At 44.1% G+C, this 24,325-nt stretch overlaps 1 protein-coding gene across 1 annotated transcript; it reads left to right on the top strand.

Moving 5' to 3' along the window:
- Positions 1-359: 359 nt before the first annotated feature.
- On the top strand, positions 360-6,184 carry LOC117507723 (odorant receptor 131-2-like). The gene is made up of 3 exons (XM_034167536.1): positions 360-515; positions 3,518-4,279; positions 5,618-6,184. The coding sequence occupies exons 1-3, from the start codon at positions 360-362 to the stop codon at positions 6,182-6,184; spliced, it is 1,485 nt and encodes a 494-aa protein (XP_034023427.1).
- Positions 6,185-24,325: the final 18,141 nt, after the last annotated feature.

Consider the following 24,325-nt stretch of genomic DNA (forward strand, 5'->3'; position numbering starts at 1 on the left):
AACTTTATTATTCCTTTTCTTTTTCTTTCCCTTTCCCACAAAAACACATTTGTGGTGTTGTCCAAAGCATTGGTTTTCAATGTCTTTAGGTAAAGAGGAATGGACTAAAGCAGAGCTGATGTACTTCCAGGTGAATATTTAGTTTGTTAAATTTGTTTCTGCACAATTTTTTTTCCTATGAAACCATATAAAATACAAACAAAACACTTTCTTCTTTTTGGTTGCATTTGTTAGGGGTTGTCCAAACAGATCATCCGTCTCCACCTCACCCTTCCTCACAAGCTTCTTCTCAAACTTAACATTAACATATTTTCAAATTTCATTGTGTCTCAGACTTGCAGAGTCCACAAGTCAGCGCCATGAATCTGTCATCGTACGGCAACAACACGTCCAGTGTTCAGATTTTCATTGAATCTTTCAGTGCAGTAGTGACCAAGTGTGTGATTGTTTTAAGTCTTGGCCTGATCATCAACTTCATCAATGGTACTCTGGTTCACACCTTCAGAAAACACGAGGTCAGAAACTTATATCTATATACATAAAGGGCTATGTCTGTCTGTCTGTCATAAACTCCCAAACTATAATACGAGGTCTGTTAGAAAACTATCCGACCTTTTTATTTTTTTAAAAAACTATATGGATTTGAATCATGTGAATCTGAATCAAATTTTTCCAGAAACTGTGAGAGACAGCCAGGTGGAAACCATTCGGAAGATTCAGACGGCTTTCGGTGGCTTTTCAGTCGAGTGAGTATCCGAGAAATTGTGTAATTGTGTTGTGCGCCATTGCAGGTCCGTCCCGACACGCGAATTCCTCCACACGTCTTTCATTACAAAATCTCCTGTAACAGTGGAATGTGCCGCAAAAGTGCTGATGTCCACCTCTTCCACAATTTCTCTGGTAGTCAGACAACGTCCCGGATCAACACAGCGTTCCCTTTGGAAATGATCTGGTCGTTTCAGCCTGTCGATGGCCGCTCGGAGCGCAGCGCGCCCTCCGCCGCTGTGGGCCGTCTTTAATCCGGTTGTAATGCTCCTTAATTTGTGTGACGCCCAGAGTATCCTCACCGAAAGCCGTCTGAATCTTCCGAATTGTTTCCACCTGGCTGTCTCTCACAGTTTCTGGAAAAATTTGATTCAGCGCTGCTCCAATCGCTCAGCCATTTCCCTGACAATGAAAATCCGATGAGGGGGGTGGACCAGTGCTCACTCAAAGCCTGCCCACAGGCAAATGACGTAACCGACAGGCGTGAAAAAACTCACGCATGCACATGAAGGTTCAAGCTTGGCTGATGCAAGCGCACATGATTCAAATCCATATAGTTTAAAAAAATAAAATAAAATGGTCGGATAGTTTTCTAACAGACCTCGTATGTAGCCCTAAAAACTATATATATTCTGAATCATGACATGGGGAACAAACTGGTACCATTTTTTTTAAAAGCTGAACTGAAAATTACTCCCAAAATAGCCATTTAGGTAAGACCATACAGTGTTGTACCATGTGCTTTTCATGCTGCCACTTCTGTCTTTCTGTCTATCCAGGATAAACTCCCAAACTATACTCAACAAAAATATAAACGCAACACTTTTGGTTTTGCTCCCATTTTGTATGAGATGAACTCAAAGATCTAAAACTTTTTCCACATACACAATATCACCATTTCCCTCAAATATTGTTCACAAACCAGTCTAAATCTGTGATAGTGAGCACTTCTCCTTTGCTGAGATAATCCATCCCACCTCACAGGTGTGCCATATCAAGATGCTGATTAGACACCATGATTAATGCACAGGTGTGCCTTAGACTGTCCACAATAAAAGGCCACTCTGAAAGGTGCAGTTTTGTTTTATTGGGGGGGGGATACCAGTCAGTATCTGGTGTGACCACCATTTGCCTCATGCAGTGCAACACATCTCCTTCGCATAGAGTTGATCAGGTTGTCAATTGCGGCCTGTGGAATGTTGGTCCACTCCTCTTCAATGGCTGTGCGAAGTTGCTGACGACAAACTGGAGTCAGGTCGAGACCCTGATGAGGACGACGAGCATGCAGATGAGCTTCCCTGAGACGGTTTCTGACAGTTTGTGCAGAAATTCTTTGGTTATGCAAACCGATTGTTTCAGCAGCTGTCCGAGTGGCTGGTCTCAGACGATCTTGGAGGTGAACATGCTGGATGTGGAGGTCCTGGGCTGGTGTGGTTACACGTGGTCTGCGGTTGTGAGGCTGGTTGGATGTACTGCCAAATTCTCTGAAATGCCTTTGGAGATGGCTCATGGTAGAGAAATGAACATTCAATACACGAGCAACAGCTCTGGTTGACATTCCTGCTGTCAGCATGCCAATTGCACGCTCCCTCAAATCTTGCGACATCTGTGGCATTGTGCTGTGTGATAAAACTGCACCTTTCAGAGTGGCCTTTTATTGTGGGCAGTCTAAGGCACACCTGTGCACTAATCATGGTGTCTAATCAGCATCTTGGTATGGCACACCTGTGAGGTGGGATGGATTATCTCAGCAAAGGAGAAGTGCTCACTATCACAGATTTAGACTGGTTTGTGAACAATATTTGAGGGAAATGGTGATATTGTGTATGTGGAAAAAGTTTTAGATCTTTGAGTTCATCTCATACAAAATGGGAGCAAAACCAAAAGTGTTGCGTTTATATTTTTGTTGAGTGTATAATATGTAGCCCTAAAAACTATATATATTCTGAATCCTCATGACATGGGGAATAAACTAGTACCATTTTTTTTTAAAGTTGAACTGAAAATTACCCCCAAAATAGCCGGCTGTGGGTATGACCAGGCAGATTCAAATTTTCAGCCCTGTATATGTGTTGGCCATCTGTGTTCATTTAAATCCTTTCTACAGCACACTCAGCACATTACAGCCACAGCACACTCAGCAAAACAACATGCTTAGGCTGAAGCTGTGTGTATGACCAGGCAGATTCAAATTTCCAGCCCTGTATATGTGTTGGCCATCTCTGCTTATTTAATCCCTTTCTTCAGATACTTTATGTTCTCAATGGTTAAGCACCTGACTGTCCTGTACAACCCAGTTTGCCTTCCTGTCTGAATACATTCATTTTATGTTTGTAAAATTGAAATGTAAACACAGTGAAATACACCACTACTTCAGTGTTTATTCAGTGATATTTACATTTACTGTTACCTACCTTTTCTGTGTAATTTTGTTATAAATTTGATTGCAAAACAAAGTCTGCATGAAGGACTTCAAATGTGTTCCACTTAGTTTGGGGAGTCCACCCCTTATAGTTCTGCTGGACAAACTTTAGCCCATTAACTATTATATTTATAAGACATCAGTATTACAAAAACAAATACTGGGCAATTGTTTTGACTAAAATGATGGCATGTGGCTTATGTCTAAAGCAGGTTAAGCCGGGCAGCGCCGGGTACCCCAGCTAGTCTTGAATAAATAAAAGAAAAACCTGATAGATTTAAGATGAAACTATTTTTAAAGTGTAATTTTTCCTTGTTTTATCTCCTTCAGGTGTTTTATTTGGAGCCTCGTTACATCCTATTCATCCACCTGGTGGTGAATGATATCATCCAGCTTACGGCAACGATCCATCTATTTGTCTTTGCTTACATTTTCAACAAAGTTAATGCTGCATTCTGCTGCTTTATCATTACCATCGCCATCTTAGCCACTGCCAACACGCCATTAAATTTAGCCGTTATGTCATTAGAGCGCTACATTGCCATTTGTTTGCCACTCAGACACGCTGACCTCTGCACCATAAAAAGAACATATATTGTGATTGGTTGGATCTGGACCACGACTTCACTACTGGCTTTGCCAGATTTGTTCATTACTGTCGAAACACAACCCCCAGAATTTTTCTATTCTGCAATTGTGTGTCAACGAGATTTCCTGTTCAGACATCCAGTAATCCTTCAAAAGAGAGATGTGTCTTATATAATTTACCTTGTTGGTATTTGGATGACTCTATTTTATACTTATTTAAAGGTTTTCTTTGCTGCTAAAACCGCTGGTGCAGATGCAAAGAAAGCCAGAAATACCATCATTCTTCACAGCATTCAGCTACTCCTGTGTATGTTAACTTATATATACCCTTTTTTAACCAAGGCTCAGTTGTTCTCGATCCCTCTAAGTGATTTTGTACAACTACACTTTGCTGCGTACATCATCATCCAGATTCTGCCCAGACTTATCAGTCCCATTTTGTACGGGCTTCGAGACAGAACATTTCGGCAGTATTTGAAGCAGTACTTGCAGTGCACTTTAAGAGTAAGACATCAGCATTAAGAAATGTATTTAGAACATACAACTGCACAGAGAATGACTGTAGAGCCTCAATGTTTGAGATAGCAAGACACCAGACAATTTTTTTTTTTTTTTTTTTGACATGGAGCACTGTAGCTCCTTACTGAATCTTTTATGAGTACAGGAAGAACATTTCGGGCTGCACACCTTAAATCGAGCTGCAATGCAATTATTCATATTTCCCCCATTTTAACTATATTACTGATCAATGCTTTGTAATAAATTCAAAAATTACTGTACAAAATGCTGTTTTATTCAAAGATTACAATGTCACCTTTTAACCAAAATGGATCATCTGGTTTTTCCTCCTCGATGTCAGCATGACACCAATGCATAAGTTACATATTACTTTCATGCTATCATCACAGACAGACAGAGAGGGACAGAGAGGGACAGAGAGAACGATACCGATAGACCGTGAGCCAGGATCTCAAAATATGTAAAGCGTTACAGAAAAAGTGGCAAAGGTTACCATACCTTTTCTGAAAGCCTGGAATCTCAGCTTTTCAATTATATATGATGGCCATCTGACAAGAGTAGCTGTTAGACGTTATGGCACAAAACGTAATCTAAGGTTGAAAAACGTTTTGTCGACGAACCAAAGCAGGATAGTGAGATAGTTGAAAATCTAAAAATGGTATAACAACAAGTGAGACATGGATTCCTATGTTTTTGGGTATGGCAAACCCAATTATGACATTAACATTGCTGTAAAAGGTCAAGGTCATGACCTTTTGGCAAGGTCAATGACATTTTTTTACATTTTTGTACAAATTATATAATTTTTCTTTCTATTTTCTCCATCCATAATTTTGTGAAGACACATGCAGATGTCTTTATTTATATAACAACAAAATGCTCTTGGTATATAGCATTTGTATATTAGCCTAGTAGGAAGTAGACATCAGCTTTTTTTTTTTTTTTTTTTTACAACAACCAAAGAACATTGTTACAAGCTGAGCCAACAGGGAGTGCAAGTGGTAGCAGATCTGTCATCCACTCAAGAGGAGGCTGACACACGTATGCTGCTCCATGCTTGCCATGCCTCAAGGACTGGTCACAAATCTGTCATCTTGTGTCTGATGATACTGATGTCTTGGTACTATGTCTAGCTACCAGTGATTCACTCACGTGTGACCTGTTCCTGAAGACGGACAAAAAAATCACACTAGTTATATAAGCATCTCTCAGCTTGCTAGTGGTCTAGGATCACAGTTGCCTGGTATACATGCATACACAGGTTGTGACACAGTAAGTGCATTTGCAGGTCGTGGTAAAGTGTCAGCCTTAAAATTGCTTCAGAGGAATGAAACCTTCTGTGAGACCTTCAAGAAGATGGGGAGAGACTGGACCTTGTCACTGGAGTTGTATGAAGGGTTACAAGAATTTACATGTAAACTGTACAGCTCCAAGTCCAGAATCACCAACATCAGTGAAATGAGGTATGCACTTTTCTGTGCAAAGAAAGGCATAGAATCCTGGCAGTTACCTCCTTGCTCAGATTCTCTCAGGAAGCACTGTCTCAGAGCTAACTATCAAAGTGCTATCTGGAGGAGATGCCTTGAGAACAACCCTGAGGTTCCTTCCCCAGTTGAGCATGGTTGGTCTAGAGCTGGTCAAGAGGGTGACTTGCACCTCTCTGTAGACTGGATCAGTGTCCCCACTGGTCCACAAGCAGTACTTGAGTTTCTGTCCTGTCCATGTCGAAGGGACTGTGTCACTCAATCATGTCAGTGTGTTGCCAACAACTTGGCCTGCACTGACCTATGCCATGCAAGACAGCGCAAAAATCAGAAGGATGACATTGCTGATGAGGATCAGTCCTATTCCTCTGATGATGATGATGATGATGATGAGGAATTTGATTAGGTTCATAGCCTTGACTGAATGTAAAGACAAGCATGGCCATGTATTTCCAAACATGATTGTATAGTAAGGTTGAGTAATTATTTGCTTAACTTGATGCTCTATCTTAATTGTTAGTTGTCAGTCTGGTCCACATTCCAGTAATGAAACTAGATTTAAGTGTTAAACTGTTGATGTAGATTTTTGCTTATTGAACAAGCAATTTAGTAATCACTAAATGTTCTGTGCATGTTCCAATGAAGCATGATGAAATGCTATTCAAGGTTATTAAAGCGTTAAACTACCTAGTCTATTGTAACGGCTCTGATTGAGATATTTTCGATCTTTGACATGTTTAATAATGTTCTCATACTTTATTCAAGACTGTTTGAGATTTTTAAGATATTCTGAGTGCGTTTCCACTCCTTGACATGTTTGTTAATGCTTCATTGCTTCCACTGGCTCTTGCTTGCCTCTACTGGTGGTTGGCTCTCACTGCGGTATTGTATCACTTCCTGTTCTGGAGCACAGCGGTGTTTTTCTGTATCTGTTAGCTGTTTAATCTGCGCAGTTAGATTGATCTAGTTATCTAGATTACGATTTGTTTCCCAGTGTAATCTTCACGTGCCTTAACTAAAGCACTCCTTCTGCTGAATCACCTCTAAATTATTTACACATTATTCACTTTGCGTGTTTTTAGGAATCCGCTAGCTTACCGCAGCTACTAGCTCTTAGCTGATTTAGCATGGCGGCTTCTCCTGTCTCTCCCGCACTTTTCTGTTCTGGCTGTGAAATGTTTAGTTATTCCTTGGCCTCCTTTAGCAGTAACGGTACTTGTAATAAGTGTAGCTTATTCATAGCTTTGGAGGCCAGGCTGGGCGAATTGGAGACTCGGCTCCGCACCGTGGAAAATTCTACAGCTAGCCAGGCCCCTGTAGTCGGTGCGGACCAAGGTAGCTTAGCCGTCGTTAGTTCCCCTCTGGCAGATCCCGAGCAGCCGGGAAAGCAGGCCGACTGGGTGACTGTGAGGAGGAAGCGTAGTTCTAAACAGAAGCCCCGTGTACACCGCCAACCCATTCACATTTCTAACCGTTTTTCCCCACTCGGCGACACACCCGCCGAGGATCAAACTCTGGTTATTGGCGACTCTGTTTTGAGAAATGTGAAGTTAGCGACACCAGCAACCATAGTCAATTGTCTTCCGGGGGCCAGAGCAGGCGACATTGAAGGAAATTTGAAGCTGCTGGCTAAGGCTAAGCGTAAATTTGGTAAGATTGTAATTCACGTCGGCAGTAATGACACCCGGTTACGCCAATCAGAGGTCACTAAAATTAACATTAAATCGGTGTGTAACTTTGCAAAAACAATGTCGGACTCTGTAGTTTTCTCTGGGTCCCTCCCCAATCGGACCGGGAGTGACATGTTTAGCCGCATGTTCTCCATGAATTGCTGGCTGTCTGAGTGGTGTCCAAAAAATGAGGTGGGCTTCATAGATAATTGGCAAAGCTTCTGGGGAAAACCTGGTCTTGTTAGGAGAGACGGCATCCATCCCACTTTGGATGGAGCAGCTCTCATTTCTAGAAATCTGGCCAATTTTCTTAAATCCTCCAAACCGTGACTATCCAGGGTTGGGACCAGGAAGCAGAGTTGTAGTCTTACACACCTCTCTGCAGCTTCTCTCCCCCTGCCATCCCCTCATTACCCCATCCCCGTAGAGACGGTGTCTGCTCCCAGACCACCAATAACCAGCAAAAATCTATTTAAGCATAAAAATTCAAAAAGAAAAAATAATATAGCACCTTCAACTGCACCACAGACTAAAACAGTTAAATGTGGTCTGTTAAACATTAGGTCTCTCTCTTCTAAGTCCCTGTTGGTAAATGATATAATAATTGATCAACATATTGATTTATTCTGCCTTACAGAAACCTGGTTACAGCAGGATGAATATGTTAGTTTAAATGAGTCAACACCCCTGAGTCACACTAACTGTCAGAATGCTCGTAGCACGGGCCGGGGCGGAGGATTAGCAGCAATCTTCCATTCCAGCTTATTAATTAATCAAAAACCCAGACAGAGCTTTAATTCATTTGAAAGCTTGACTCTTAGTCTTGTCCATCCAAATTGGAAGATCCCAAAAAACAGTTTTATTTGTTATTATCTATCGTCCACCTGGTCGTTACTGTGAGTTTCTCTGTGAATTTTCAGACCTTTTGTCTGACTTAGTGCTTAGCTCAGATAAGATAATTATAGTGGGCGATTTTAACATCCACACAGATGCTGAGAATGACAGCCTCAACACTGCATTTAATCTATTATTAGACTCTATTGGCTTTGCTCAAAATGCAAATGAGTCCACCCACCACTTTAATCATATCTTAGATCTTGTTCTGACTTATGGTATGGAAATAGAAGACTTAACAGTATTCCCTGAAAACTCCCTTCTGTCTGATCATTTCTTAATAACATTTACATTTACTCTGATGGACTACCCAGCAGTGGGGAATAAGTTTCATTACACTAGAAGTCTTTCAGAAAGCGCTGTAACTAGGTTTAAGGATATGATTCCTTCTTTGTTCTCTAATGCCATATACCAACACAGTGCAGAGTAGCTACCTAAACTCTGTAAGTGAGATAGAGTATCTCGTCAATAGTTTTACATCCTCATTGAAGACAACTTTGGATGCTGTAGCTCCTCTGAAAAAGAGAGCTTTAAATCAGAAGTGCCTGACTCCGTGGTATAACTCACAAACTCATAGCTTAAAGCAGATAACGCGTAAGTTGGAGAGGAAATGGCGTCTCACTAATTTAGAAGATCTTCACTTAGCCTGGAAAAAGAGTCTGTTGCTCTATAAAAAAAGCCCTCCGTAAAGCTAGGACATCTTTCTACTCATCACTAATTGAAGAAAATAAGAACAACCCCAGGTTTCTTTTCAGTACTGTAGCCAGGCTGACAAAGAGTCAGAGCTCTATTGAGCTGAGTATTCCATTAACTTTAACTAGTAATGACTTCATGACTTTCTTTGCTAACAAAATTTTAACTATTAGAGAAAAAATTACTCATAACCATCCCAAAGATGTATCGTTATCTTTGGCTGCTTTCAGTGATGCCGGTATTTGGTTAGACTCTTTCTCTCCGATTGTTCTGTCTGAGTTATTTTCATTAGTTACTTCATCCAAACCATCAACATGTTTATTAGACCCCATTCCTACCAGGCTGCTCAAGGAAGCCCTACCATTATTTAATGCTTCGATCTTAAATATGATCAATCTATCTTTGTTAGTTGGCTATGTACCACAGGCTTTTAAGGTGGCAGTAATTAAACGATTACTTACAAAGCCATCACTTGACCCAGCTATCTTAGCTAATTATAGGCCAATCTCCAACCTTCCTTTTCTCTCAAAAATTCTTGAAAGGGTAGTTGTAAAACAGCTAACTGATCATCTGCAGAGGAATAGTCTATTTGAAGAGTTTCAGTCAGGTTTTAGAATTCATCATAGTACAGAAACAGCATTAGTGAAGGTTACAAATGATCTTCTTATGGCCTCGGACAGTGGACTCATCTCTGTGCTTGTTCTGTTAGACCTCAGTGCTGCTTTTGATACTGTTGACCATAAAATTTTATTACAGAGATTAGAGCATGCCATAGGTATTAAAGGCACTGCGCTGCGGTGGTTTGAATCATATTTGTCTAATAGATTAAAATTTGTTCATGTAAATGGGGAATCTTCTTCACAGACTAAAGTTAATTATGGAGTTCCACAAGGTTCTGTGCTAGGACCAATTTTATTCACTTTATACATGCTTCCCTTAGGCAGTATTATTAGACGGTATTGCTTAAATTTTCATTGTTATGCAGATGATACCCAGCTTTATCTATCCATGAAGCCAGAGGACACACACCAATTAGCTAAACTGCAGGATTGTCTTACAGACATAAAGACATGGATGACCTCTAATTTCCTGCTTTTAAACTCAGATAAAACTGAAGTTATTGTACTTGGCCCCACAAATCTTAGAAACATGGTGTCTAACCAGATCCTTACTCTGGATGGCATTACCCTGACCTCTAGTAATAGTGTGAGAAATCTTGGAGTCATTTTTGATCAGGATATGTCATTCAAAGCGCATATTAAACAAATATGTAGGACTGCTTTTTTGCATTTACGCAATATCTCTAAAATTAGAAAGGTCTTGTCTCAGAGTGATGCTGAAAAACTAATTCATGCATTTATTTCCTCTAGGCTGGACTATTGTAATTCATTATTATCAGGTTGTCCTAAAAGTTCCCTAAAAAGTCTTCAGTTAATTCAAAATGCTACAGCTAGAGTACTAACGGGGACTAGAAGGAGAGAGCATATCTCACCCATATTGGCCTCTCTTCATTGGCTTCCTGTTAATTCTAGAATAGAATTTAAAATTCTTCTTCTTACTTATAAGGTTTTGAATAATCAGGTCCCATCTTATCTTAGGGACCTCGTAGTACCATATCACCCCAATAGAGCGCTTCGCTCTCAGACTGCAGGCTTACTTGTAGTTCCTAGGGTTTGTAAGAGTAGAATGGGAGGCAGAGCCTTCAGCTTTCAGGCTCCTCTCCTGTGGAACCAGCTCCCAATTCAGATCAGGGAGACAGACACCTCTCTACTTTTAAGATTAGGCTTAAAACTTTCCTTTTTGCTAAAGCTTATAGTTAGGGCTGGATCGGGTGACCCTGAACCATCCCTTAGTTATGCTGCTATAGACGTAGACTGCTGGGGGGTTCCCATGATGCACTGTTTCTTTCTCTTTTTGCTCTGTATGCACCACTCTGCATTTAATCATTAGTGATCGATCTCTGCTCCCCTCCACAGCATGTCTTTTTCGTGGTTCTCTCCCTCAGCCCCAAGCAGTCCCAGCAGAAGACTGCCCCTCCCTGAGCCTGGTTCTGCTGGAGGTTTCTTCCTGTTAAAAGGGAGTTTTTCCTTCCCACTGTAGCCAAGTGCTTGCTCACAGGGGGTCGTTTTGACCGTTGGGGTTTTACATAATTATTGTATGGCCTTGCCTTACAATATAAAGCGCCTTGGGGCAACTGTTTGTTGTGATTTGGCGCTATATAAAAAAATTGATTGATTGATTGATTGATGAGAAATGCATTTGAAACACTCTGATCAAGCTCTACGGACAACAGCATTAAACTCTAGTGCCTAAAACTCTCCTGAATATATTCTCTGGGTTATAGACGTTGTTATTGTGTCTGCGTTTATTAAATCCCACGCATCTTAAATGTAGCAGACACGGATTATCTGGAATTTTGTTTTGGAAGGTTTTCAAGGTCTTTACTGCCATCTACTGGCCAGTAGTGTTCATTCGCTCTATTGACGTATTCCATAATCCCTTGCGTGCCAGAGAGTCGCTGCAAACAATATAGGGAATCAACACGATGACAGTTATAAATTAATGTTATACTACAAAAATGTATTTTTTATGCTTTATGTCACGTTAATAAGAGACTGCATGCATGATACCCTGAAAACTTGCTAAAACAATTATAACAAATAATCTGTGTCTGTTACGTTTAATCTGCGTGGAATTTATTAAATGCAAACCAAATTTCAGACATATTATATATATTAGTCTGGAACAAAGAGGACAAACAGTGTTGTAAAGAACAATAATCAAGACGTTAAAGAGCAAACTTCACTTTCCTCTAGAACGGCATGTTCAGGAAGCGATTGTAGCTCACAGCAGCTCCCATTGAAAATAACAGAGAGACAGCCTGTGATTCTCGCATGTTTACATAAACACAATAACAACGTGTATAAACCCAGAGAATATATTCATGAGAGTTTTAAGCACAATATAAAATAGTTTATGTTGCGATGTTAATGGTGTTGTCTGTGTGCAGCGTGATCAGAGTGTCTCAATGCAGTTCTCAATGTTACTGAGATCTTGCAGCGCGGTGACCTCTCTGAGGTTTTGCGGGATTTGAAACGTCAATAGGGCGAATAGCCAACATTTATGTGTCAAGACAATATTCAGTGCACATTTTATAATATAATAAAGCCTGCACACAACATCATAAAACGTGCACACAACATCATAAAACATGCACGTAATATAATAAAATGAGCGCACATTCTCTCTATTTGCAATGACACTTCCAGGGCTCTGTAAAAATGTCTGTTTTACAAATAAAAAAATGGAATATTTTACAAAAGCACATTTATCTGTAAACACCAACACACGACACACATCACACTAATGTGTTGGTTTACATAATGAATGACTGAACCAATCAGTGTTTAGCAGAGGCACATTTTACCCAGAATCCTTTGCGATCTGTCTGTGTTTGTTACAAAACCTCAGAATTAGTGCATTATTCAACATTAAAAGATATATGTTATATTTTAACTTTGTACAAATGACAGAATTGACATTAATGGAGTTATTCTATCAGTACTAATGTTATTTATAAATCAAAACCATAAGTCAGCACTGCTTTATTTTCCAAGACCTCCGCCTGACCAGAGCATTGTGATTGGGTACAGAGCTGGGCTTTATGGCTGCTCTCAGTTTGTGTCTGTGTGGGAAGCCTTGTAGTAAACAAAAGTTTCCAGCAGGGGGCAAGATGTTCAAAGACAGAAGTGTGGGCTTATTGTTTGGGTTTGTTGTCGCTTTTGATGTTACCAGAAGCGATTGTGGTGCTAAAACTCAAATTCAGTTTGTTAGTAGTTGCAAATGTACCAGAGACAATACTGGAATTTATCGGTTATCTGTAACTTTCGATACATTTTTGGGTGGTTTATCGTTTTATCTTTATCAAAGATAACTTTTCAGTTATCTGATTATCTGTTATCGAAGTTAATGTTTTGGTTATCTGTGCCCACCACTGGTAGTGTCTGATTTTCACATGTTTTCCTCCTCCCTCTCTCTCTCTTTCCTTCGCTGGCTCCTCCTCTTTCTGTGAGGGAACTAGAGACTTGTCAGTCTCACACCATATTTGAGCAAACTTTGGAAACATGAAGGCTTCCAACTGATACGCTGTGCTCTCTCTCTCTCTCTCTCTCTCTGAGCTGCAGCGCTGTTCTTCTCAGCACCCCGCCAGCAGGGGAGGGGAGAGCGGGCAGTTCAGCACAGACAGCCTGGCTGGATTATAGAAAACTACCTGAGAGCAGAGAACAGTATAACGGCGCTGTGATAATACTATAATGGCGTAACGCCGTTGTTCCATTGTCTGGGGAGAACCTTGGAATACTTCTAATTTTGAACCACACCATTTCCATTCTAGACCTCTGGCCTTATGCGAGAGGTCACGCAAGTAATCATTGAACCAAGGTGACTTTGTTTTGGGGGGCGTGGCTTTAATATAGGTACAGCAATCATGTCGAGTGCAGTTTTGAGCGCTGAGTTTAAACGATCCACAAGATTGTCTACTGATTGGTCATTTTCTAAATGTGATAAATAAGGTTGTTGTTCCACTACACAGCAGTGAAACTGTAAACCCAATAAGTGAGTGATCAGAGACCACCGATGTAAGAGGCATGATGTCAATATTTGTGACAGCAATAATGAAGTTGCACATCACACTGAAATGGATACTTTGTGGAAGGCAAAAATATTCCCTGCAGACAGCAGTTCAACCGCAAGAGTGAGATATTCCACCGCCACCAGAATTTGTGAATGAGCGAATAGCATCCACCATTGATTGCAGAGACCAAAAATGGTCTCAGTATCAGGACAGGCCAAACATTTGAGGCATATGCATTATTAATATGCATTAATAACGTGAGACACCAATGTGGGACACAACATAATTTGAAGCAACGTTTGCAGCTGAAGCCCTCTGGAATAAGCAAAGCACTGAATCAAAGCTGGACTCTGGCTGAGTTCAAAACAAGAAGCTGGAATGCAGCTCTCTGGCCTCCTTTGGTCAAATTGACCATGGGTTTTAGTATCCTTAACAAAAAAAAAAAAATAGGTGGTGGTGTTGCTGGAGCATCATCTTTTGTGGCTACAGAGCTCTACCCAGGAAAGGAATTGTCTGCCACACAGGACACACTGATAAGTGTTTGCAGCAGTTGTGCCCCATTGCTGTGCTGCAGAACATTCACATGTGGTGCGTTTCGGTGGCGAACTCATTCCGTCTAGCCTGAAAGGCCATAATATGTTCGTGCAAAGTAGATAGATGGATGGATGGATGGATGGATGGATGGATGGATGGATGGATGAGATTTATTGTCATTGTCATTACAAGTGCAACAACAACGAGATTACGTCCACACTCACATTACCACAGACAAACAGCAATTAATCCACAATTATTACTTGTTTACCGTAATAATGGCACAAATCAGAATTCAGACAACACATATACAGTGAGGAAAATAAGTATTTGAACACCCTGCGGTTTTGCACGTTCTCCCACTTAGAAATCATGGAGGGGTCTGAAATTTTCATCTTAGGTGCATGTCCATTGTGAGAGACATAATCTGGAAAAAAAAAAAATCCGTAAATCACAATGTATGATTTTTTAATAATTTATTTGTGTTACTGCTGCAAATAAGTATTTGAACACCTACCAACCAGCAAGAATTCTGGCTCTCACAGACCTGTTAATTTTTCTTTAAGAAGCCCTCATATTCTGCACTCTTTACCTGTATTAACTGCACCTGTTTGAACTTGTTACTTGTATAAAATACACCTGTTCACACACTAAATCAATCACACTCCAACCTGTCCACCATAGACAAGACCAAAGAGCTGTCTAAGGACACCAGGGACAAAACTATAGACCTGCACAAGGCTGGGATGGACAACATGACAACAGGCAAGCAGCTTGGTAGAAGACAACAACTGTTATGATTATTTATTAGAAAGTGGAAGAAACACAAGATGACTGTCAATCTCCCTCAGTCTAAGATTCGATGCAATATCTCTGTGGGGTAAGGATGATTCTGAGAAAGCTCAGAACTACACAGGAGGACCTGGTCAATGACCTGAAGAGAGCTGGGACCACAGTCACAAAGATTACATTAGTAACACATGATGCTGTCATGGTTTAAAATCCTGCAGGGCAGCAAGGTCCCCCTGCTCAAGCCAGCACATGTCCAGGCCTGTTTGAAGTTCAGCAGTGACCATCTGGATGATCCAGAGGAGGCATGAGAGAAGGTCATGTGGTCAGATGAGACCAGAATAGAGCTTTTTGGAATCAACTCCATTTACCATTAAGAGTATGAGAACAACCCCAAGAAAACCATCCCAACCGTAATGTTGGGAAAGTGTAGTGACACGGACCCACAACAGGGGGCGTAAATGAACGGACAATGGATAAGCCAAAATATAACAATTTAATGTTGCAAAATGTGCACAACGGAATACAGACAAATGCAGTTTGTGAATGATAATCAATTATACGAAAAGTGACGTGTGGGCAGGCTCGAGGATAGAAGACGTCCGTCCAGAGAAGAGCCGGGTCCCACATGGCTTCCACCGCCAATGGATCTGAAGAACACCGGAGCCTACAAGCCCTGAATCTCCAGGTGGCCACGTCGGCACTCTCACAGACCGCCAACCCAGCTGACAGGGCACCACAGGACAACGGCTGCAAACAGGTCACATGTAAGTCAACGTTTAGGCACAGCAGAAAATATTACCTAGTTTGATAGATCATATCTCGGCAGCGAGGTGGAGTTGCTGCCCGGCTTTTATGATGATGTGGTGATGATGCGTGACAGCTGGTGCTGTTAATGAGTGACAGCTGTCACTCCCGGTTGCTCCGACGCCCTCTCGTGCCTGAAGCCCGCACTTCAGGCAGGGCACCCTCTGGTGGTGGGCCAGCAGTACCTCCTCTTCTGGCGGCCCACACAACAGGACTCCCCCCTCAACGGGCGCCTCCTGGCGCCCGACCAGGCTTGTTGGGGTGTCGGGTGTAGAAGTCGGCCAGGAGGGCTGGGTCCAGGATGAAGCTCATCTTCACCCAGGAGCGTTCCTCAGGTCCATACCCCTCCCAGTCCACCAAGTACTGGAACCCCCGGCCCTTACGACGGACGTCCAGGAGCCGGCGTACTGTCCATGCCAGCTCTCCGTCGATGATCCGGGCAGGAGGCGGTGCCGGTCCGGGGGTGCAGAGTGGTGAAGTGCGGTAGGGCTTGATCCGTGACACATGAAAGACAGGATGGATCCACAGTGAAGCTGAAGCTACCAGCTTCACTGCGGCCGGACTGAGGACTTTGAGGATGGCAAGCGGTCCAATGAATCTGTCCTGGAGTTTTCGGGATTCCACTTGTAGTGGGATGTCCTTGGAGGATAGCCAAACCTCCTGCCCGGGCTGGTATACAGGGACCAGGGAACGCCGGCGGTCTGCATGGGCCTTGGCCCTCGTCTGGGCTTTCAGCAGGGCAGAGCGGGCAGTACGCCACACCCGATGGCACCTCCTGAGGTGGGCCTGGACCGAGGGCACCCCGACCTCTCCCTCCACGAGCAGAAACAATGGGTGCTGGTACCCCAAACATACCTCAAATGGGGAGAGGCCGGTGGCAGATGAAATTTGGCTATTGTGAGCGTACTCGATCCAGGCCAGATGGTTGCTCCAGGCCATCGGGTGTGCGGAGGTCACGCAGCGGAGAGCCCCGGTGGCCTTATGGTGGCCCCCAGTTCCCTGCAGAAACTCCTCCAGACTTGTGAGGAGAACTGGGGACCACGGTCGGTGACAACATCAGATGGAATCCCATGCAGACATACGACATGGTGGACTAGGAGGTCTGCTGTCTCCTGGGCTGTCGGGAGCTTCGGGAGGGCCACGAAGTGGGCCACCTTGGAGAACCGGTCCACTATCGTGAAGATGGTGGTCATGCCCTGGGACGGCGGGAGGCCTGTGACGAAGTCCAGCCGATGTGGGACCAGGGGCGGTGAGGCACAAGTAGTGGTTGAAGGAGTCCCTGTGCCCGTTGGTGGTCGTCTTTTCCCCTGGTGCAGGTGTTGCAGGCCTGGACATACTCCCAGACGTCGGCTTCCATAGACGCCCACCAGAAGCGCTGTCGGACCACTGCCACGGTTCTTCGCACCCCTGGGTGACAGGAGAGCTTGGAACCGTGACAGAAGTCCAAGACCGCAGCTCTGGCCTCTGGTGGGACATATAACTTGTTCTTTGGGCCAGTTCCTGGGTCTGGGTTCCATGCCAGGGCCTCCCGGATGGTCTTCTCCATGTCCCAGGTGAGGGTGGCCACGACAGTGGACTCGGGGATGATGGTTTCCGTGGGATCTGACAGCTCGGTTTTGACCTCCTCTTCGTGAACCCAGGACAAGGTGTCAGACCTTTGGTTCTTGGTCCCGGGGCGGTAGGTGATTTGGAAGTCAAAACGCCCGAAAAACAATGACCAGCGGGCTTGCCTGGGGTTCAGACGCTTGGCGGTCCGGATGTACTCCAGGTTCCGATGGTCAGTGAAAACCGTGAATGGAACCGCAGCTCCCTCCAACAGGTGTCTCCACTCCTCAAGAGCCTCTTTCACCACAAGGAGTTCTCGATTGCCCACATCATAGTTTCGCTCAGTCGGGATCAACCTGCGGGAAAAATAGGCACAGGGGTGGAGGACCTTATCGGACTCCCTGCTCTGGGACAGCATGGCTCCAATCCCTGAGTCAGAGGCATCCACTTCAACTATAAACTGGCGGCTAGGATCGGGCTGCACCAGAACTGGCGCAGTAGAGAGCCGGTGTTTCAACTCCCTAAACGCGGCTTCGAACCGATCCGACGAAGGTGAAGGGGACTTTGGAGGAGGTCAGGGCTGTCAAGGGACTGACCACCTGACTGTAATCCCTAATGAACCTCCTGTAGAAATTTGCAAAGACGAGGAACTGTTGCAGCTTCCTACGGCTTGTTGGTTGGGGCCAGTTTCTCACCGCTGCAACCCTGGCCGGATCAGGGGCGACGGAGTTGGAGGAGATTATGAACCCCAGGAAGGACAAAGAAGTGCGGTGGAACTCGCACTTCTCGCCCTTCACAAACAGCCGGTTCTCCAACAACCGCTGCAGGACCTGACGTACATGCTGGACATGGGTCTCAGGATCCGGGGAGAAGATGAGTATATCGTCTAGATATACGAAGACAAATCGATGCAGGAAGTCCCGCAAGACGTCATTAACCAAAGCTTGGAACGTCACGGGCGCATTGGTGAGGCCGAACGGCATGACTAGGTACTCAAAGTGACCTAAGGGGGTGTTAAATGCCGTCTTCCACTCGTTTCCCTTCCGGATCCGAACCAAGTGGTACGCATTCCTAAGATCTAGTTTGGTGAAAATTTGGGCTCCATGCACGGGTGTGAACACCGAATCCAACAGAGGTAACGGGTATCGGTTGTGAACCGTAATTTCGTTCAGCCCTTTGTAATCGATGCATGGATGGAGTCCGCTGTCCCACAAAAAAGAAACCTGCACCCATCGGGGAGGAGGAGTTCCGGATCAACCCGGCAGCTAACGAGTCCCGGATGTAGGTCTCCATTGATTCACGTTCTGGATGTGAAAGGTTGTACAGCCTGCTGGACGGGTACTCAACGCCTGGGATCAAATCAATGGCGCAATCGTATGGCCAGTGCGGGGGGAGAGTGAGTGCCAGATCTTTGCTGAAGACGTCAGCAAAGACGTGGTACTCCTCAGGCACCGCCGTCAGATTGGGGGGAACTTTAACCTCCTCATTAGCTGTCACACCGGGTGGAACCAAGGATCCTAAACATTCCCGGTGGCAGGTTTCGCTCCACTGTGTCACAACCCCAGACGGCCAATCTATCCGGGGATTGTGCTTTACCATCCATGGAAATCCCAAAATCACTCGGGAGGTAGAAGGTGTGTTTTGAAACAAGGTTCGGTCAGATCGGCACACAGAAATGATCACACAGACTGCACTTTGCTAGAACAAACAGGCGTATATTTATTCCCCACAAAAGCAGTTACATCAAGCACAAGTGGTTGCAGCGCATGAAACATCTCTTTCTCTCTTACCGTGACGCCTTTAAGGTGGAGAGCCAACACCTTCGGCAGAGTGCGCTTGTCAACCGGCTGGGCGTTCGTACGTAAACCCGCAGCAGACTCTATCGGAGCATGGCTCTGCCTCCTCTTTTCTAGTGTGTGCGCAAAGGGAGGGTGAGTGGCCATTTCAAACTCCCTGGCGCACATAATTTCTTTAATTAACAGGCATCAAAAAGGTATTTCCTCTTGCAAAAACATCTCTTCAGCGCAGTCGTCAATAGCAACACAATAGCAACAAAAACAAAGTTGTGAATAATAACAAGTACCTCCAGCTCTTCACTCCCAGTTCAGACTGACCCCAGCATGCTAAAACAAAGTTGAATAATCAGTGTAACAAGTACATCCAGCTCTTCACTCCCAGTTCAGACTGACCCCAGCATGCTAAAACAAAGTTGAATAACAAGTACATTCTCAGGGTTACTTTAAGACAGGTGCAAAACAGCACAATAACATTTTATTATACAAGGTGTTACATAAAACACAATCTCCTCCCTGTGATTCCCAGACACAACCAATGTGAAAGGCTGTGTCTGGTGTGTGATTAATGGGAGAAGGGTGCCATTTAGTGCCCGTACCTTCAATGGTGAAGGTAGGGCCACTAGAGGGAGCCCAACTTCCTTTGCCCATCTGCTATCCAGCAGATTCCCTTCCAACCCCGTGTCCACCAGTGCTGGGGCATGAAGGGTTAGATCCCCACTCAGGATCGTGACTGGGATGCGTGCGGATTTATGGAGTTTCCCCATGTGAGTGTTATGACCCACCCTTAACCCAGTCTCTAAGGGTGGGTGTTGTAGTTTAACCGCTTGGGGCAAGTCCTCTGTATGTGCTCACCCGAGCCACAGAAAAAACACTCCCCGCGGGCCAGCCTCCGTTGTCTGTCATTTGATTTAACTTTGGCCCTGCTCGTGTCCATAGCTTCGTCAGCAGGGGGAGCTGTTGCCACACGGAGCTCTCTGGCTGTGGAGCGTGGGGACGGCAGCACCCTTTCGAACCCGGAAGGAAGAGGGACGGCTCGTGCCCGGCCACGCCCTTCGCCCCCCTCCCGACGATGTTCTTCTAATCGGTTGTCTAACCGTATAACCAGGTTGACAAGCCCGTCAAAATCCCACGGTGCGTCCTTAGCCAGCAGATGCTCCTTCAGGACCGGAGACAGTCCGTTTATGAAGGCAGCGTGGAGTGCAACGTTATTCCAGCCGGACCTCGCTGCCGCGATGCGGAAGTCAACTGCATACTCGGCTGCACTCCGACGCCCCTGTCTCATTGACAGCAGCATGTTTGAAGCAGTCTCGCCTCTATTGGGGTGATCAAACACTTGCTTGAACTCCCGCACAAACCCAGCATATGTTGTTAGGAGCCCTCTTCTGGCGGCCCACACAACACGTAAAGCATGGAGGTGGAAACATCATACTCTGGGGGTGCTCTTCTGCAAAGGGGACAGGACGACTGCAATGTATTGAAGGGAGGATGGATGGGGTCATGTATTGTGAGATTTTGGCAAACAACCTCCTTCCCTCAGTAAGAGCATTGCAGATAGGTCATGGGTCTTCCAGCATGACAATGAACCCAAACACACAGCCAGGGCAACTAAGGAGGGGCTCCGCAAGAAGCATTTCAAGGTCCTGGAGTGGCCTGTCCAGTCTCCGGACCTGAACTCAATAGAAAATCTTTGGAGGGAACTGAAACTCCAAACCTGAAAGATTTGGAGAAGATCTGTATGGAGGAGTGGGTCAAAATCCCTGCTGCAGTGTGTGAAAACTTGGTCAAAAACTAATTGACCTCTGTAATTGTAAACAAAGGCGACTGTACCAAATATTAACATTGATATTCACAGGTGTTCAAATATTTATTTGCAGCAGTAACATACAAATAAATTATTTTAAAAAATCATACATTATGATTTCCGGAATTTTTTTTTTTTAGATTATGTCTCTCACAGTGGACATGCACCTAAGATGAAAATTTTAGACTCCTCCATGATTTGTAAGTAACTTGCAAAATTGCAGAGTGTTCAAATACCTATTTTCCTCACTGTACATTTAACATTGTTTATGTGCACTATACTTGAAACAGTCCGTTACCCAAATTGAGGCGATGTGAGTGTGTGGTAGTGGTGCAGTGTCCGCTGCAACAGGAGTCGCGCCACTGCTAGCTTGGGGGGAACGGGGACCTGCCGCAGCTAAAACCGTGCAGCCCCCAGAGGAGAAAGGGGTGGCGTGAGTGGTGGCCGGGATGCGGTGTGTGATGGGGGACAGGAGGTGAGGTGGAAGGGAAAGTGGAGCATGCTTCAGTCTTTGTCCATGTGTGAGTCTGTCTGTCCTTGTGTACTGGAGTAAGAAAGATAAGGAGGCAGCCAATCTTCCCAAGGCCATAGAAATTCTTCTGGAGGATAAACAATGGGCATTTTATCCTTGACAGGCTGATAAGCCTGCCGTCTTTGTGGTTGAGCAGTGAAAAACACTTTTCCAGCTTCACATGAACAAACCAAAACCCAATTATGAAAAATTCCCCAGCCTCTGAAATCTCCTCCTGCAAGGCACGCATTTGCTCCAAGATGTTATCCAATTGGCATCTGAGTTCAAGGGTTAACGCAGTCTGAGAATGCATTGCCTTGCCCAATTCATCAATCAAGACGGACAAGCAAGGGGTCATGGTTTTGGTGGCAGCCGTCTTGTCAATCTTCCGGTAGGTCAGGCCAGCACATAAGCCAATATATTCCAGCCCTCCTACTATGAATACAAATATGAATAAATCCTTGACGTCCTCCACAGAGAAAGGCGGAAAGCATGCGACCCACCAAGTCTCCCAGGCATCGACGATATAGCCCACAGGGTAAGATCCAACCGGGCACGCAGGGTCCCCCAGCCCTGATATTCTTGTAAAAAAAATGGTGTCAATAGCGTTCAGAGACCAGCTGATCAATTCCATAATTAATCCAATATAATTTGAAGAATTCACAGCCTGGTGAAGTAGGGACTTTGAAGGTTGGAGCAGAGATAGAGGAGAGAGGAGGAGATGTGACCGCCCTCACCGGAGTCCCAAGCTGATGTGGCACTCTATTTGGCCCTATTGTCAGCCAGCTGCTCCCATGAGTCAACATCGATCTTCAAACCTAGTTGATGTATGGCTTTCACTTTGCATGATAGAGTTTTCACTTGCAATTGTAGATGTAGCGATGAACTGTGTTAAATGACAATGGTTTTCTGAAGTGTTCCTAAGCCCACATGGTAAGATCGTTTTCACAATGATGTCGGTTTTTAATGCAGTGCCGCCTGAGGGATCAAAGATCACGGACATTCAGGGTTGGTTTTCGGCCTTTCTGCTTGCGTGTAAAAAATTCTCCAGATTCCCTAAATCTTCTGATTATATTATGGACTATAGATGATGGAATCCCTAAATTCCTTGCAATTGAACGTTGAGAAACATTGTACCTAAACTGTTGGACAATTTTTTTTCACACAGTTGTTCACAAAGTGGTGATCCTCACCCCATCTTTGCTTGTGAATTGCTGAGCCTTTGGGGGATGCTCCTTTTATACCCAATCATGACACTCACCTGTTTTCAATTAGGTGTTCTTTGAGCATTCATGAACTTCCCCAGTCGTTTGCTGCCCTGTCCCAACTTTTTTGACATGTGTTGCAGGCATCCATTTCAAAATGAGCAAATATTTACACAAAAACAAAAATGTCTATCAGTTTGAACATTCAATAGCTTGTCTTTAGGTGTATTCAATTCAATATAGGTTGAAGAGGATTTGCAAATCATTGTATTCTGTTTTTATTTACATTTTACACAACACCCCAACTTCATTGGAATTGGGGTTGTACATGTAAGTGGCAAGGCCGAAAACCAGCAATGAATGCCCGTGACCTTCGATCCCTCAGGCGGCACTGCGTTAAAATTGGAAATAGTTGTGTAAAGGATCTTACCACATGGGCTCATGAACACTTCAGAAAACCATTGTCAGTAAACACAGTTCATTGTTACATCTACAAGTGCAAGTTAAAACTCTAGCATGCAAAGCGAAAGCCCATACATCAAAAACATCCAGAAACGCTGCCACCTTCTCTGGGCCTGAGCTCATTTGAAATAGACAGATTCAAAGTGGAAAAGTGTGCTGTGGTTTGATGAGTCCACATTTCAAATTGTTTTTGGAAATCATGGACGTCGTGTCCTCCGGACAAAAGAGGAAAAAGTCCATCCAGATTGTTACCAGCGCAAAGTTCAAAAGCCAGCATCTGTGATGGTATGGGGGTGTGTTAGTGCCCATGGCATGGGCAACTTACACATCTGTGATGGCACCATCAGTGCTGAAAGGTACCTCCAGGTTTTGGAGCAACACATGCTGCCATCCAAGCAACGTCTTTATCAGGTACGTCCCTGCTTATTTCAACAAGACAATGCCAAGCCACAGTCTGCACGTGTTACAACAGCGTGGCTTCATAGTAAAAGAGTGCGGGTACTAGACTGGCCTGTCTGCAGTCCAGACCTGTCACCCACTGAAAATGTGTGGCACATTACGAAGCACAAAATATGACAACGGAGACCCCGGACTGTTGAACAACTGAAGTTGTACATCAAGCAAGAATGGGAAAGAATTCCACCTACAAAGCTTCAACAATTAGTGTCCTCAGTTCCCAAATGCTTATTGAGTGTTGTTAGAAGGAAAGGTGATGTAACACAGTAGTAAACATATCAATGTACCAGATTTTTTGAAAGGTGTTGCAGGTATCCATTTCAAAATGAGCAAATATTTGCACAAAAACAATAAAGTTTATCAGTATGAACATTAAATATCTTGTCTTTGTGGTGTATTCAGTTGAATATAGGTTAAGAGGATTTGAAAATCATTGTATTCTGTTTTTTATTTACATTTTACACAGCGTCCCAACTTCATTGGAATTGGGGTTGTATATGATCAGCGTGTATTCCATGCAGATCAAAGCCTGTTGCCTGAGTCTCACTGTCCTTCCTATGCTCATGAAAACAAAGCAGTTCCCACTTTATTGTTTGTCAACTTGTATAAATGTTGTACACCTAGAAAATAAAGACATTCTCTTCTTACCTCACTCAGTGTGTCAATTCATTTTTCTCTTTCCTCGCCTGCGATGGCACTGAGATATGTATGTCTTTCTCAGCAAGAGGCTGCTGGTCGCCAGGAGCCTGGC

Source organism: Thalassophryne amazonica, chromosome 3 (genome assembly GCF_902500255.1).
Source record: "Thalassophryne amazonica chromosome 3, fThaAma1.1, whole genome shotgun sequence".
Classification (NCBI taxonomy): domain Eukaryota; kingdom Metazoa; phylum Chordata; class Actinopteri; order Batrachoidiformes; family Batrachoididae; genus Thalassophryne; species Thalassophryne amazonica.

Coding starts and splice junctions, on each gene's coding strand:
- LOC117507723 (XM_034167536.1), top strand. CDS start 360: ATGAATCTGTCATCGTACGGCAACAACACGTCCAGTGTTCAGATTTTC. Junction 516..3,517: donor ACACCTTCAGAAAACACGAG/GTCAGAAACTTA, acceptor TATCTCCTTCAG/GTGTTTTATTTGGAGCCTCG. Junction 4,280..5,617: donor ACTTGCAGTGCACTTTAAGA/GTAAGACATCAG, acceptor AAATTGCTTCAG/AGGAATGAAACCTTCTGTGA.